Source organism: Siphateles boraxobius, unplaced genomic scaffold, assembly GCF_051911475.1.
Source record: "Siphateles boraxobius isolate OS27281-9 unplaced genomic scaffold, OSU_SipBor_1 35, whole genome shotgun sequence".
Taxonomy (NCBI): Eukaryota; Metazoa; Chordata; class Actinopteri; order Cypriniformes; family Leuciscidae; genus Siphateles; species Siphateles boraxobius.
The window spans coordinates 2,515,104-2,532,412 of NW_027508975.1; the positions used below are offsets into that span (position 1 = coordinate 2,515,104).

General features: G+C 36.5%; 2 protein-coding genes across 7 annotated transcripts in view; one reads left to right on the forward strand and one right to left on the reverse strand.

Annotated features, from left to right (window-relative positions):
- The window catches only part of ppt1 (palmitoyl-protein thioesterase 1 (ceroid-lipofuscinosis, neuronal 1, infantile)), a 356,601-nt gene extending 347,745 nt beyond the window's left edge, over positions 1-8,856 (forward strand). Inside the window, exon 11 of the transcript XR_013190413.1 lies at positions 8,847-8,856. The gene's annotated coding sequence lies outside the window, so the exon portion shown is untranslated. The remainder of the gene's footprint in view (positions 1-8,846) is intronic.
- Positions 306-15,455, reverse strand: arpp21 (cAMP-regulated phosphoprotein, 21). 6 transcript variants are annotated; one of them, XM_077195812.1, is made up of 20 exons: positions 15,232-15,455; positions 12,119-12,293; positions 11,966-12,001; positions 10,500-10,568; positions 10,126-10,237; positions 9,193-9,271; positions 9,057-9,116; positions 8,832-8,969; positions 8,666-8,765; positions 8,440-8,538; positions 7,970-8,007; positions 7,667-7,723; positions 5,814-5,977; positions 5,279-5,389; positions 4,245-4,381; positions 2,638-2,718; positions 2,276-2,563; positions 2,111-2,189; positions 1,713-1,828; positions 306-991 (listed from the first exon to the last, which is right to left on the reverse strand). In XM_077195812.1, the coding sequence occupies exons 2-20, from the start codon at positions 12,248-12,250 to the stop codon at positions 788-790; spliced, it is 2,100 nt and encodes a 699-aa protein (XP_077051927.1). In that variant the 5' UTR covers positions 12,251-12,293; positions 15,232-15,455; the 3' UTR covers positions 306-787. The 6 variants fall into 6 exon arrangements, with proteins under 6 accessions (XP_077051927.1, XP_077051929.1, XP_077051928.1 ...); XM_077195814.1 differs by having other exon boundaries at positions 12,119-12,223; positions 15,232-15,451; XM_077195813.1 differs by having other exon boundaries at positions 11,966-12,004; positions 12,119-12,223; positions 15,232-15,433.
- Positions 15,456-17,309: the final 1,854 nt, after the last annotated feature.

Genomic DNA, 17,309 nt, shown 5'->3' on the forward strand with positions numbered 1-17,309 from the left:
ACAGCTGATAGAAAACACAAATCTGAATTGATCCTAATCCTAAACAATTAAATGCTTTGTTATTGTAATTCTCTCTTAAAGCCACCAGAGGGCGTTTTTATGGCATTTTTGATAAAATCTACATCTTAATCATAATCAAACCGATTTAATCAAAAATACTCAGCTAAATTTAGCTATGTTTAAACATTTATCTGAATGTCTGAAGAGGAAGACTTCAAAGTGAAATGTTTGCACAATCCTCAAAACGCTTATGAGAACACCGACTGACACTGATATGAATGTGAGTACAGACAAAAAGTAAACACTTTACCAATTAAAAGGCCATATATTTAAGAAATGACACTTAGATATTGTCCAGGTCAAATATTACATCCAAATAAAATTCTGTAAAACAAACAACAAAACATTATTTTAAAAGGTTCTACACTGACAAACTTTGTAGAATCTAGTTTCATTCCTCACTCATGTAATATAGCCCCTCTATAAACAAGATAAATATAGTATCATATACTATTCAAATATAACATTTTATGGATATTAAGCGAAAACATAATATAAATAGTATATTTAGTATAAATTATGCTCTAACAGCAATTTATACATGACGTTATCAATCTCCATGTAAAGTAAAATTCAAAACAAGATTCTGACAAAGTAGAAAAGGCAGAATCAGAAGGATGCGATCAGACTCGAGTGCTACAGGCTGTACAGAACATTATGTGTAGCTACAAACACTGAATATGCATATGAGTTTATAGCAACACTTTTTGTGGGTATATAGTGTCCTTTAGTACCAGCATTGGTTCTGATTAAGGTTACAGCCGTTTTTGCAGCTGCTGGGCTGGAAGGAGAGACCCATCACACTGAGTGGTGGAGGGGGAGAAGAGTTGCAGTACATCTGCAGTCCAGCAGGAGGAGCCAAACACTGGCTCTGCCCAGCCGGTCCTGACACCAGCACTGCAGAGGGATACGACTGTGGCTGCTGAGGGACCTTGTTAGGAGACACGAAACACATGGACATACATATTAGTAAAAATAATTATTTTAATATTTCCATTATATATATATATATATATATATATATATATATATATATACACTGTATATAGATACATTTTTAGAATTTGTAATTATTATAATATATTAATTTAATATTTATTTATTAATATATTCATATTTATAATTATATATTTGTATATTTGATATGTTTGTATATTATTTTATTTTATATTAATTCTATTAACATTTTTAGAATGTAATATTATAAAATTAATAGATTTTTATTAATTTAATATTAAATTAATATATTATTAGAGATATTTAAATACAATGATATTGAGAATATATTTATATAGAATATATATATATATATACATATATATATATATATATATATATATATATATATATATATATATTTATTACCTATAAATAATAAATGCATTTTTTTAAATGTATGTGTATATATATATATATATATATATATATATATATATATATATATATATACAGACACACACACACACACACACACGTGTGTGAGTACTGTATGTATAATGATTATAATAACATTTCATATTAATATTGATTTAAATATGACAAAAAAAATTATAATAAAAATTAAATTTGATATATATTAACCTATTAATAAAATGTGCATGGACTGGAATTCCAAACTAAGTTTTCTGTAGTTTGTTTATTTGCATCAGTACCTGATAGGAGGACATGGATGGGTAATGTCCCATAATGCTTTGCTGTGTTTGCGGTAGAATCTGATTTCCCATCATGCCTGGGCAACCTTGTTGGTTAGATATCACAGGCGGGTATCCTGTTGAGAGAAATGTTGACAAATATGTGTGAGATTTTATTTAGTGTATAGATATCGCAGACTCAATATGACAGCAAACACAAAGAGTAAATATATATATATATATGCATGTATACACAACAAAGAGACTTGAACGTCTATATCTCATATGAGAGCTGATATGAATAGCAGGAAAAGAGACCGGTTCACTGTGAGACCAGTGACACCATCTCTTACAGTGTAACGGCCCCCTCTCCTACTACTGACACTCAGTGTAAGTGACGTAGAGGGTTTCATGTGTACCTGTTTGTGTGCTGTAACTGGCCGCTGAGTACTGTTGAGATGCACTGGGACACTGAACAGGGTAACAGTACACTGAAACCTAAGAGGGCACACCAGAATTGACTCATAATTAGACATACAGTATGACATTACACCGTATCTCATGACTCATTGATGTAGAAGTACCTGGTTGCTCTGCTGAGTTTGAGGGGGCGGGGCTGTGGGAAGGGGCGGTGCTGTGGGAGGAGCCAGTGTCATTCCAGGACTCACGTAACTGTCTGAATGGTGAGGTGGGGCATAGCTGTGTGTGGGCGGAGCATAGCTGTGTGTGGGCGGAGCACAGCTATGAGTGGGCGGAGCATAGCTGTGTGTGGGCGGAGCTCCTTGCAAATAGAATGAGGACATATCTGGAAGATCCCCTGATGACTGGTGACTCAAGGTCATGTGACCAAACTTAGCGCTAATGTCTTCCCTCTAGGAAGCAAAATATAAGTTTGTCATGTACTGTTATATATATATATATATATCATAGTATATATATCACTTACAGTCTGTTCTATTGGGTGTTGCTGAGAGGTAGAAGCGTTTAACTGCTGAGGTGGAAGGTAGGTCACCGAGGAGTACTGAACCTAAATCAGAAATTAGAGGACAGTTGTGGATTTTGTTTGATTTTATATAAGGAAAATTTTCTCTGGGACTGTATTACAGAAACTTCCTATCTTAATTCAATACTTAAGATTTTTTTTTTAAATTCCTATGGTTACTAAACATGCAGTACATGATAGGATTCTAAGATAGGATGTTTCTGTTACAGTCCCAGAACATTATAATGTACAGCATGAGAAATGGACGTTCATCATTCACTACCGGTACAGGAGAGTACAGGATCCATTATAAGACTTTATTAATGGTTTTTAAAGCATTGCATAACATGTCCCCAAACTACATTGTTGACCTTTTAGGATCTTACATACCGAGTAGGACATTAAGATCAACGGACCAACTTTTGCTGACTGTCCCTTATTCTAAAAAGAAGTCAAAGTTTTTTCAGTTGTGTTTCCCAAGTTGTGTATCAGTCTTCCCCTTCATATCCGGCTAGCTCAAACAATAGAAATGTTTAAGTCTCAGTTAAAAACGTATCTTTTTAACTTAGCTTTTAGTTAAGGGTATTGTACATTGTAGTTATAACTTATTTTTATCAAGTTTTATTTCTCTCATAACTCATAATAATGTCTCATAACTCTTATATTAACAACTATCTAAACTGTTTTAGACCTAAACTAGTTTTTGTAGGCCTATATATGTCCTTAAATGTCAGAGAAAAGAAGAGAATCAGAGATTAATTTTTTTATAGAAAAATATTATTTTGCATATTATACTGTAAAAACACATAATTATAGTTGATTTTATAGTGCATCTTAACTAGAGATGAAATGGCAAGAAAATTTAATTTCATGATTATAGTGACCAAAATGATCACGGTTATCACAGAATCCTGTTCAAAAAGTACTAATACTACACAATAAAATCAATTCGACAAGTTTTATGTCGAAAACCAGCAAATAACAAATATAATTAGCATTAATATGCACTTTTTGTTTAAATAAACATTACAATAACAACATTAAAAATGATGGCCAGATTTTAAAGGAGTGTCTTGCGACATGTTATCTATGTATAAGTTCAAATAAAGTTTTGACCAAAAAAAGATACCTCGCATATTTCAGCCTTTAAATCTTTATATTTTTATAAAAAGTATGAGTCAAAAAAGATAAATTAGTGACGTTTACAATGCACATTAGCTTATCTTTTATTATTATTATTAATAGTAAAATTTGGTCCGATTTTCCCGTGGCGTCTGTCGTTGCTATGCAACCATGCACTGCGCTCTCCACAACGACAAAGTTTTAATGGATTTTTTCATCTCGCTGTGCCTGGAAAAAATGAGTGTGTTGCTTCAATTATGAGCTTCCTACATTTGAAATACCGAACTTGAGCGCGCAAAAGACGAGTTACCTCCAATCAGGCCACGAGCTACTGGTAGCTCGCGAGCGACGTGTTGGAGACTCCTGTGCTATATAAATAAATAAAAGTTGAAGAAGTTGAAGTACCAATATATTGTGCAGCAGTACTTTCCATTATATGTTTCACTAACCTGTGGGGTACCATGGCTTGCTATTGGCTGCTGCTGAGGTGGAGGGGGCGGGGCTTGTGACTGCACTGGGTTAAGCTGGTGATTTACTGGTGGGTTGTAAACAGCTGGAGTTCCATCAGGATTCAGAAATGGCTGCCCTAAAGGACATATTCATTGTTGGATGAAAGAGATTATTTTGTGTGTAGGCTTACAGTCAGTGTGAACCAATGAGTCAGCTTCTACTTTTACTTTTATGAAATTATTTGGCCAACCCAGCCCACCCCGCACCACTGTATCTATTTTTACAACCCGCCCCGCACCCGCGACCATTAAAAAGACATACTAGGCATTGTAATGTAAATGAAAACAGCCTTTATTTCAGCCTGGAAATGCTTGGAAACATCGCCCTGTAAACTAGCAACAACAGACGATTATGAATATGAGCATGAATGTGGGAGCTGCTTGGCGCGCCGCTTTCGTGACGTGTCACGTGACGCCAAAGGTTTGGGGATATCACGCAAGTTACGTTGCTACGGCCTTTGTATTGTAACCTTATCAAAGAACCTAATAAAATATGAAAATAGATATTCCCAAATATTTAATATAGGCTGGAAATTGCATACAACATAAAATTTTTTTTTTAATGACCCGCCCCAACCCACCCCGCAAATAAAGGTTACCCGCGGGGTCCGAGACAGGTTATGAGATGACCCGTGCATCACTAGTGTGTATATATATATTATATTTATGTGTGTATGTTTTTCTATCCCGGTGGGGACTTAAACCTGAATGCATACAGACTCATAGTGACTCATGGCACCTGTCGGGAGTCTGGGAACCCTAAATTGAGGTACACAAACCTATAAATCACACAGAATGAGATTTTTTGAAAATGTAAAAATGCAGAAAGTTGTGTGTGAACGCTAGGTTTAGCGGTCAGGTTAGTGTAAGGGGACATAATATACAGTTTGGACAGGATAAACACCATTACGTCTATGGAGAGTCCTCACAAAGATAGCGAACCAGACTGTGTGTGTGTGTGTGTGTGTGTGTACCTGTATGTGGGTTCAGTAAGATGCTCCCAGGAGGTATGGATGACTCAGCAGGCACGAGGATGTAAGCAGGGCTGTTGTTGGGTGGAGCGTATGATAGCGATGACTCAGACACTGTAGGATTGATCACACAGAAACAACAGCAGATCAGAAACATTATGAGGGATTCTGCACTATTTCTAGCCCACTAATCAAATAAAGAAATGTGTGACATTGATCATGTGACTGTACAGCACAGGATGCTTTTTGGATCATCTCAAATGATGCTGAATAATACTGTAATTAAGACATTCTGTGTGATTTTTTACATAGAATCTTTCAATGCTAATCTAATAATAAAAGTCTCATTTGTTAGCATTAATTAACAATGAGCATTATATTTTTATAGCATTTATTAATGTTAGTTAATGAAAATTATTCATGATAGGTCACAGTGCATTATTAGCTAATTTTACAGATACAAGTTTTGATCCTATAAATCCTATAGTATTTTTCCTTGTTAGTTCATGTTAACTAATGGTCAGTGTTATTTTTGCACCTGGTTTGCAGAGTTTGGAGCTGCTGTCTGAACGAGATTTAGAGGTCCATGTTGAGCTGTCTGAATCTGTGCTGCTCCAGGGTCGAGGGTCACTCCAGTGCGAGTCCAGCTCAAAACTGCTCTGTCTGCTGCCGGACAGCCGACCCGACCCGTCCCGGTTACCCCTGCACAACTCAACATCCCTCATAATCAGTGGTTGAAAGAAGTTTGAGTTACATTTTCTCAATTTAAGATTAAGTTAAAAGCATTAAAGAGGACCTATTAAAGCCCTTGATTTGTTTTTGGGCTCTACTGAAATAGGCTGTTATGCTTAAATGTTAAAAAAACTTCTTCTTTTTTATACATATTCTCTATTGTTGCAGCTCCTCTCTTCCCAGGCCCTGTCCCAAATGGCGCACTTCATGCGGACTTTCGGTCTCGTGGACTTAAATTGCGGGTGCTCGCCGTGTCTACAAGTCCGTAGGCCGTCCCATTTAGCATTTTAACGCTCTGAAGTGTGCTCAGCAGCGCCCCCTTTGTACCCTTGAAGCGGTCTTCCGCGAAGCCCGCATAGATGCAGGCTCCACGCACTTTAACTACGGTACCCAGGAATCCTTGCGAAATGCCAATCAGAAAACGGATGGGAGGAGATTGCGCTCACGGACTGTAAACATGGCTTTATGATATAGGCGTAGGCTACATTTGACCAGTTGTTACTTACAGTTTATACAAACATTATCGACCAGTGGTTGATATCTCAAACATAATAATAGCGTGTTAAATAATACGATCGCATTATGATTCATTACATAAATAGAACCGAATGTCATGGCTTTACTGAGTCATATAAACGTAGTATGAATATTGAAACCTATACATTTTTCTTAAACTCATTTACATTTTAATTTTGTGTTAAAATTGAACATTATGTATTATGTACAACAACTGTATTGATCATTTACATAACCATGACATCTATTCTAATGCCCAGGTGGCATATACAATTATAGAACTGTAAAAGCAGGCTGTGTAGTTCACATGGACATAAGATTTGGGAAAATAAAATAAATCCTGTTCTCGATGCTAAAGACTGTATTTTTTTTAATGATATTTGTGATATTTTTCTAATAAAGGGACTGATGAGATGACCTTTAAGTTTATACAGCTTCGACGTCTGAGCTGAGACCTTCTTCCTGTTTCCGGCGTGACGATCGAGTCTGTCCCAAAAATACCTCTCAATGTGCCCTCGCGGACTCGCGCTAAGGGCCCTATAGGTCTGCACTACATGACGTCACCGAAGTGTGGACTCTGAGGAAGTCCACAAGTCCGGAGTGTGCCATTTGGGACAGGGCCCCAGTCTGTCAGTAACACTCTGTTTAGTTCCTGTCTCTATGAAGCTCCTCCTTCTGAAAAGCACACTGTGCTCTGATTGGTCGACTGAATCAGTGTGTTGTGATTGGTCAACTGCTTCGAGTGCGTTTAGGAAATGTCCCGCCCCTTACCATAACCGCTAGTTTCAACACATTACTAACTCAACCAGGCCCCGCCCCTTTATTCTGCATATGGATTATTTAAATGAGGAATATTGTGACGTGTTTGTTCCTGGAAGAAACTCAAGACTACAATAGAGGCGTTTCAGGGAGTTCAGAAACAGTGACACTGATATAGAGAATAACTCCCACTATAGGGACTATGTTTGTAACTTTGCACAGACAACAACATTACCACATAAATAGTTTCTAACATAAGTAAAATAACACCTGTGTGTTTCACAGTATTTAAGTGGAGCAGGCTTTTAAGCCAATCAGAGAACAATCTTTCTTTCCTCGAGCGTATCTTTAGAGGTCGGATTATGGAGAGAAATCATTTCTCACCTAAAGAGCTGGCGTCTTCTCTGGGTCTCAGTGAGGATACTGCTGTCATCTAGACCTCTAAAAACAGATATTAAACATAAATAAAAGAAGACAATACTTGAAGTGCAGCCCATTAATTTATAATAATAATATTGATAAAAATGTATATTTAAATTTAAACCAGTTACATGGTTTACAAAATACTGATTACTTTGTTTTGAAGAGCAGTCATTTAATATTTAAATAATATTATATTTACTGTACATGTATTTAAATGCAACATTTCATACATATTCTTAATATTAAATATTAAGAGAGGTTTACCTGGTCTCAATATAAACACTCTGCGAAAGACCAGCGGACTGAAAAATAAAAGAGCCAAACTTTAATGTACTACCAAAGACTTTAGATATACAAACGGTGCACTCATATTACTATGATTGGAAGAAAGTGTAACGCTCAATATGGTTCAATCACTAATCAATGATTGGTAAACTATACTAAGTCACTACAGCAACTGAGACGCACATGTGCAAAAAAAGGCAGATTTTTGCTATGATTTGAGCTGTCTCATAAACAACATTTATGAGACAGTTGTTCATTTGTGATTTCCAATATGAAATTTAATCGTAAGCCTGGTAAACAGCATTGGAGAATTTGATGTTTCCCCATTCAAAGAGATAGTAGCTGTAATTTCATGACTGATGTGGCCCAAGAGGAGTTTTAAAGGTGAAATAACTTGGAAATAAAAGGATTTGTGTACTACTATGTGTGCATGTTCAGTGTTTTCTTACGTCCTGTGAGAATATGCGTTCCCGGACTCTCTGGTACTCCTCCTCTCTCTCCTCTATTGACTTGCTTCTCATCTGATCTTTGAGAGATGAAACCCTCAGCTATAAAACACAACAGCAGACGTGCAGACGAGAGTTAACCAGCCACAAACATCACAGCTAATAGAGGAGCCATTGTTAGCTCTTCACACACACGTCAGTGATCAGTGAAGTGTGCGTTTGTCCAAACCTGACTGTCTTCTTTCTCCTGACTGGTGTCTCTCTTCAGTATTGATCTTCTTTCCTCCGTCTTCTCCTCCTGAACATGTTCAGAAAACCGATGTTCTGGTCTGAAAAACATTACGTTATACCCACATCCATTCCTTCATAAATGCACATATATAACAGACACGTACATCCTGGAATTGCAGGTTTTGTTGATGATAACCGCTTTTCCACTGTGATCCACATTGTGTTCCAGACCGAAATAAGCTGCGACCCTGTGAACAAGCATCCTGTGATACGAGGACATCTGAGGGAACTTTTTATAGGAACTGCAGAGAGAGAGAGAAAGAGAGAGACACATTATATCACATTACAAATGTGTCTATCCCTAAACCATGAAAGACATGGGACGGTACCTGTTGTCTGTCATAAAGTCAGTCATGTCCTGCTCGAGCTTTAAGAGCATCAGTCGGTCCCTGCAAGCCAAAAATAAACAGATTCAGCACGAATGGAAGGAGGAGAATGAAGGGATATTTTCAATCTTTTACACACCTGGGACTGCTCTTTAAAGTAGTGATTAAAAACTCCTCCAGATCAATGCCGGTGGAGTCGGTATACTCCAGACTGGGCTCTAAAACACACACATATGCATGCAATTACATCTTAGATATGCAAGGGATTGGAAGTATGTCTGAAAAATTAGGACTTTGAATCGATTGAACATAAATTAATCAGCATTTTCTGCAATTCGTTAGTTAATAGCAAATAACATTAAAATCTTAAAAAGGGACATAGAGAAAAATTCAAAGGTTTGAGGCAGGGAGTTTTTCTTTTAAAGAAATAAATACTTTTATTTAACAAGGATGCAATTAAATTGATCAAAAGTGAGAGTAGAGAGATTTATAATGTTACAACCGATTTCCATGTCAAATAAATGCGGGTATTTTGAACTCTCAATGCATCAAAGAATCCTTAAAAATGTTTCACGGCTTCCACAAAAATATTTAGACATTGATAATAATCATAAATGTTTCTTAAGCAGCAAATCAACATATTAAGATGATTTCTGAAGGATCAGGTGACACTGAAGACTGGACTACTGAGCTTTGATCACAGGAATAAATTACATTTTAAAATATATTAAAACAGTTATTTTAAATTGTAAAAATATTTCACAATATTACGTTTTTTAATAGAATAAATAATGTATCCTTGGTGAGAATAAAATACATCTTTCAAAAACATAAACGAATCTTACCGACCCCAAACTTTTGAACGATATATCCTCAAATTAATTCAGAATCAATAAAAAGTCCATTTCACTCTGAAGGTTTAAAAATAAATAAACAAATAAATAGATCCTGCATTGATACTTGCAGAAATTGATGCATTCTTTTTCACAGATCTAGATGAAATATGTTTTCATTTTATGTGCACATACTTCATGATTGCATGATACACAAATACACACGCTAGGTCAATTACCTTTGGATAAAGTTGTTTTTTTAGATGTGATGCTCTTCTCCTCTTCCTCCTCCTCATTGCACTCAGGACTGTCATCATGGTCACTAGATACAGCCGTCTTGCTCTCGTTTTCCTAAGACCAGACAGAACAGAGTTCCTTCACAAACTCTATCATTCATTTCAAGGATGTAATGGATTAGGAGACCAAATGCAATATACCATTAAAAACCTCTTATTCTTGGAACACTAACGAGAGCAGTGGCAACAGTCTTGATTCACTTACACATGTCCCATCCATCAGACTATCAAATTTAACTTTAATGGTGGATGTAAGATTGTAAACGTGTTTTTAGGTTATAGAGAGAAAAGAAAGAGACGATAAGAATGATTCTTACCTTGCTGTTCTCCTCAGTGGATAAAGACTCCTCACATACAGCTGTGCTCCGAACTAACTTCCCTTTGGCCTGTAACACACACATATTCATTCAATAACCCCACATCACAAAGGAAAATAAACATTTTTACTACAGAAGACTGTTCTCAATGCACATCATTGCTGCATTTGTTATTTCAACCATAATATATACTGAACACAATAGGATGTGGAGATATTTTTTTATATTGTCTTTTTATGGTTGTTGCTTTTTAAACTATTAACCTGATTTTTTTTTATATTTCGGATTGTTTCCCAGCTTACAGGGAACGTTCTCAGAACTTAACATTCTTAATGTTATGAGCAAACGTTCCTCCAGTAACATTAATAGAATGTGCATTCAAAGTTATGAACACATTCACTGAAACGCTAGCACAAAAGTTGGACGTCCATCTAATACTTTTTAAATGTTTCTACTTGATTCAGAACATTCAAAAGTAACACAATGTTTGCAAAATGATAAAATGGAATGTTCCCTTAACGATCACATAACCAAGAAAAAGCATTTTAAAAACATTCTAAAAAAAATTGTCGTGAACGTCCAGAGAATATTCATGTCCATATGAGAATGTTATCAAAACAATCACTGTAAAAAAAAAAGTTGCTGCCTTCATTTTTTTTAAAAAGTAAAATCAACTTGGAACCAAGTCATTTCAACTTAAATTATATCAACCCTACTTAAAAAATTTGTTGAATCTTTGTAGAAAATTTTAGCAAAAGTTAAAGCAATATAAAAACATATGTTATCATAACTTACTGATCATGTAATTTTTTCACAGTGTTCTTAGAACATGTTTTTGTTAGCTGGGTTACAGTTATTGTTTTTTATTTCGTATATTTTACAATATGACGTAATGCAGAATATAAATTAAATCTTAAATGCAACGTATATAAATAGCCAATTCCAGCTTTAATTTGCCCAATTTCTATATTTCTATATTCATATAGGCGGAGAAAAGATTTCTGACTTTTATATTATGTATAGATATTATTTTAAATACGACACTATTTTCATTTAGCAAATGCAGCAGAAAGGCAGTGATGCTCTCGTGATTGTATTTCTTGATCATTTGATCAACACTACAGGGTGAAAAGTGTAAATATGCTATTTTTACACTATTTGAACCTGCTCCCGGATGACTGAGAGCTGCTGATGTGATTTGCTTTATGAAGTTGGGTAACTATAGGGAGTGAATGCAATGTTTAATGGTATTTTGACTGAGACACGTGACCGCTGAGGTTGAACAGTCAGCAGCAAATGCCATTTACACACTAAAGAGAATGATTCAAAAAGCAATATTCTGCTGAGTATAAACCCATCAATCCCACATAAACGTCTGGGAAGCTTGAAAGGTGAATAAATTCATACATGAACTGAACGCTCTACAGGAAGGGTGTTTCAATAATTAGTTTCAATTGCAATCCTACCTTCAGTTTCTTTTTAAGTTGTCCATCTGATTTTGGCTGCTTAAAGAAAGAAAAAAAAGAAAAAAACATGATTAAAGGAAAAGGATAGGAGGAAATTAAACAAGGAAGAAGCTAAAGAGTAAATGAATAAAGGTGTTGGATCTGGATTATCACCTGGCAGGATTTATGACAATCCTCAGTATCTGTGGTACAACATGGAGGTGGAGTCTCCTCCATAGTGCATTCTGGGAGAGTTTCAGATTCTCCTGTTTCGGACATCTTGAAGTTTGCAGATTCAAAAGTCATATCAGTTATTGGCCACCATATTCCCCATGACTATCCAAGACAACTAATACAGAGACAAGAAGCCTTCTTTTATTTTTCTCTCTTTTTTTTCCTCTTCTCTTGCCAGAACAGATGGCTAGAATCTTATTTAGTAAAGAAGAGAAAAAAACATCTCAGAACAAAAATCCTTCTCAGATCGAGTCAGATCTTATTTATTCTGAGCACTATGCCAGGTATATATATTTTTTTACATACAAAATACTCGGCTGACTCTATACTAATACTCTATACAAAATACTCTATCAGAGTCGTATAAGCTCAAATAGGGGATTAATTAAGCTTTCAACCAAGTATCAATATTATTTTTCATTCAGGTCATAAACTGATTTACCTGGGCTCAAGTTAAAATGAAATGAAACTAAACACATAGTTGTACACAGTCAGGACAGCAAAATAAATAGACTTGAAAAAAAGAAGAAAATGATTCCCATGTGTTTTGTTGTTGATGTCAAATGCTGTTCTTCCAATCACACAATATTTTGGTATATATTCATATGTCATTTGCTAGAAAGCTAGATTAATTAGACATGCCAACACAGACAGACTGTGTAACATCTACAGAAATGATGAAAAATAATACATTAGGGTGAAAAGAAATATTCATTTTTAACAAGGATAAGCATGGTTTGTGCAACCACAATGAGTGATGTGGCAAATTAATAGCTGAAATGTTAAAATTCAAGAGAATAATCATTTAAAAAAGTGCTCAACCAATAAAACCCAAGTAAATTAAAAAGTCAGTTTTCCGGTTCTTTCTGTCATGTTACCAGTTTTAGGCCTATGCAGATCAAAGTATTCTTAATACATTTATAATTGATTTTAAGGATATTTTAGTTTATTTTTTGCATGATAACAGATTCTGGTACTTATTTTATAATGTAAAATCTTGAAGCAAAACCAGTTGAGAAGCTCTCCAGCAATGCTGATTTGGATAAAAATACCTATGCGTGTAAGAGATCTGCATGGACTGTACATGCATTTCATGCAGCTCTTTTCATAGCAGTGGCAGGTGCTGTAAATTACATTCCTAGAATGAAGACTCCTTGAATGGAAAGCACACACACACACACACACACACACACACACACACACACACACACACACACACACACACACACACACACACACACACACACACACACACACACACACACACACACACTGTTTAGAAAGACTGCATCCTTCACTCTAATGTCATCACTCTCATCATGTTTGAACTCGTCTTCATGTCTGACCACTGAGTCACTGACTCACTTTCACTAGTGTTAAGCCATACGCCTCCACACACACAGACTCTATCACTTCATCAGGTGTTTTCTGGGTTAGCTAACAGGTGGCTTCGAACGTGGATGTAAAATAATTGTATGACAGAGATCTGATGAACAGCAGCACATTGCTCAGGGTTTTTGGCCACTGACTAACCCTTACATAAATGTAGGCCTACATAGTTTCTGCAAAACCATCATAATAGATATAGTTAGCATTCTATATAGTTAGCATACTAAAGTAAATATGGTGTTCTATATTTATTTTATATTTATTTTTTTATGATGTTATCGTAATGTGGTGTATATGATAATCAAAAAATATCTAGGAATTTCATCTAAAGTTATTTTATTAATAATAAAGGATTGTTCGGAGCGGTTTTCTTTCTTGTTTGCAGAGCGGGAAATACAAACCCCGGCCTGGATCTCGAACGGTGTAATTACAGAACGCTTTGAGTAGAGCAGGGAAATCACTCCACTCCACTCTTATACAAAGCTCCATTCCGACTTTTAGTCTGTTTTTTTGCTTGGCGACAATCAAACCGATGCTTTGGCTTTTTGTGCAATTATTTTCCCCTTTGGTTCGGTGGAGAAAAAATATAATAACTCGTAGTGTGTATCAATAGTAACTCGATATTTACTAGCCTACTAATGTTACTCATTTTCAGAACTGTTGTGAGCAACATTCACAATTAAACTAGGCTTTAATACTGCTTAAAGAGATTCAGCCAAAAATGAAAATTTGTCATAATTTACTCACTCCAAACATTATGAATTTATTTCCCAAAAGATAAAAATTTGAATAATGTCAGTAACCTAACAGTTGATGGATCCTATTGACCTCCATAACATGGGAAAAAAGTAAGTAGGCTAAATGAACGGTCCTACATTAAACAATGTAACGTTAGGCCTACTTTGATTTTTGATGACAGACGTCGCTAATATTAAGCAAACTCAGTTTTAATCTAGCTTTAATCTTAATATAGCACTTTTGCTGACGTTATGGTTATTTGGTTACCATATAATTATTGTGAAGCTATAGTGCGTAAAAGCATGTGGTAAAGTTGTGCGCACATACAAACAGACACGCGCTCTGCAGAAGAGCTCAGAGATATGTGTTCAGAGATCCGATCTGTCTGCCTGTCTGTCTGTCTGTCTGTCTGTCTGTCTGTATGTCTGCATGAAGGTGTATCAGCCGAGATGGGCTTCGGTTTCCACCACTACGTCGCATTCCTGGTTCAGTCTGACTGGCACGGGTTATATTTGGAGCGGCTGTTTGGGATCTCAGACTGTCACTGACGCACGGAGCGACGCGGGGAGCAGCTGCTTTCTAAAAACGACCCAGACCATTGCTCTTTTGTTTAACAACCCTGAACCCAACACCAGACTACATATCACTAGAACAATTCGTCATAAAAATTGCTCAAAAATATATATTCAAATGTTATATGATTTTATTTTTTGTCAGCAAAATAGTTTGAAGTCAAGAAAACTGAAGTTAGTTTCAAAATGAATCAGACACAAGTGCCCTCACAGTGTGATATGATTGTGGTTATGATGACTAAATTATGGTTACACAGAACTCTTGACAACACGCCACTGTAGCCTATAAAATCTCGCGCCTCTAAATATTTCTAATGAAGAGCAAACGCATGAGAGACAGCAGACTTTGCTTACCTGTGTGTAACGCGAGCCGAACAAACAGTTGAACTCGTCAGGATTGAGCGCTTGTGTCTCCGGTGAGCTTGTCAAACATCTTCTGTTTCTGACAGACTCACTCACGCCACGCGCGCTCAACACACTCAATTAAACGCGCGCGCGCTCTCGTGCGCTCAGCCTCTTCCTGGCACTCACGCTGCGCGCTCTCTCTCTCTCTCTCACACACACACACACACACACACACACACACACACACACACACACACACAAGCACCAAGCCGGTAAAAAAAAGCTATCCACACCAACATTAATTAGATGCGAGGAAATTATACGTTAAGCAAAAATATAATGTCTGACACAATGGCAACTGATTCATATTGGCAGATTGCCTAAATCAAAAATGTCCCATGTGGTAATGGTTTTGGCCAATTAATAGTAAAATTGTAAAATCATAATAAATGGATATCCTCCAGTCCACACATAGTAAGAACCTTTTTATTTGTTTTAGTTTAAGAAACATTTTTATTTATTTATTAATAATTATTCTATGGTAAATTTTTAAGGATATTATTTATTCAATGTAGAAAATATATTCATGTTTCAGTATCTAATATATCCATGTTTCAAGATAGCTTCTAAGCTGTTTAATATTCTCATCTGCAGATAAAAGTGTGAATTTCTCACACAAAGAGAACCACCAAATACTGCAATGGAGCACCTGTTAGATGAAAAGATTATGCGACACTCAGAATGACACACACACACACACACACACACACACACACACACACACACACACACACACACACACACACACACACACACACGAGTGCATATACCGCAACTAGACTTCACAGCTGCAGATTGACTTTCTTTCTACCATATGGCTTTAACGTTTCAGAGAACTAGAGATACAGTTTTGAGAAAGTGTGTGAGACTGATAACACGTGATGCTGTCTGTGTCCTTAATTAAATTAATACACATTTATCAGTGTGCAGCTCTGGCGATAGTGTTTTACCTGTAATCTCAGCCCAGAGGTCCCTGTTCTCGCTCTCTAACTAACAAACACACACACACACCCACACACACACACACACACACGCACGCACGCACGCACGCACACACGCACGCACACACGCACAACCTTCTCTGCCCTCATTGATGGTTGGGTGTTGTGTCTGTTTCTGTTGTGTGAGACGGAGTGTATTGTGAAGTTCACAGGACGGAGTGAGAGACAGAAAGATGGAGAGCTTGAAAGAAACATCCATATTTATGTATTTGTTCTGTAGAGGAGAGCCTAATTTTGTATCAACCTTCATCAGCCTTCCAGTATTCAGTCAGTTCATCAGTCTCTGATGTACACGAGTCACACCTGTATACTTCACCTTACATTGGAATCTTACGTAAGGAATAATCCACGGACAGCTGTGCATTAAGTGATTATAATGCACGACGTGGAAGCAAATAACCACCCGATGCGAATCATTTATTGCACAGCTAGCTGTGGATTTTTACACAAAAAAATTACTCAATCGGAACCCCTGTTGAAGACCCTCGATTAAGAAGCAAGAATGCAAAAACAATGTTATAATTTATGTAAATACATTCATCAATCTGTCTGAATAATTCTGCAAACCTTACCCAGAAAAAAATATTCAGGCACTGTAAAACAGTCTGTTCCTTAAATGAATATTCTGCTTTCTAGTATGAGCTATTATATTACATAAACATGTCTAAATAACTCTGCCATATTGAATGCACAGGAATCTTTGCCTCGGGCTCGTGGGGATGAGATGTCCTGACGTGCTCCTGCTGGGAAGAGAGGGTCATCATACACTTGTTCATAATGTCCCGGTATGAGTCAATCAATGCCGAGGCCCTTCAAAGCATTCTGTCTTACTTAACATGAAACAAACACACACACACACACACACACACACACACACACACACACACACACACACACACACACACACACACACACACACGCAAATAACCCACCTCTCACCCTCTCAGCTTTCTCTAATGACACTTTCTCTTGCGTCATCAGCGATGGATTCATCTCCAAAGGTCAAAGGTCAGAATATCTGGCAGT

Coding starts and splice junctions, on each gene's coding strand:
- arpp21 (XM_077195809.1), bottom strand. CDS start 12,250: ATGACTTTTGAATCTGCAAACTTCAAGATGTCCGAAACAGGAGAATCT. Junction 8,766..8,831: donor AAAACCTGCAATTCCAGGAT/GTACGTGTCTGT, acceptor AATGTTTTTCAG/ACCAGAACATCGGTTTTCTG. Junction 992..1,712: donor CATCCATGTCCTCCTATCAG/GTACTGATGCAA, acceptor TCTCCTAACAAG/GTCCCTCAGCAGCCACAGTC.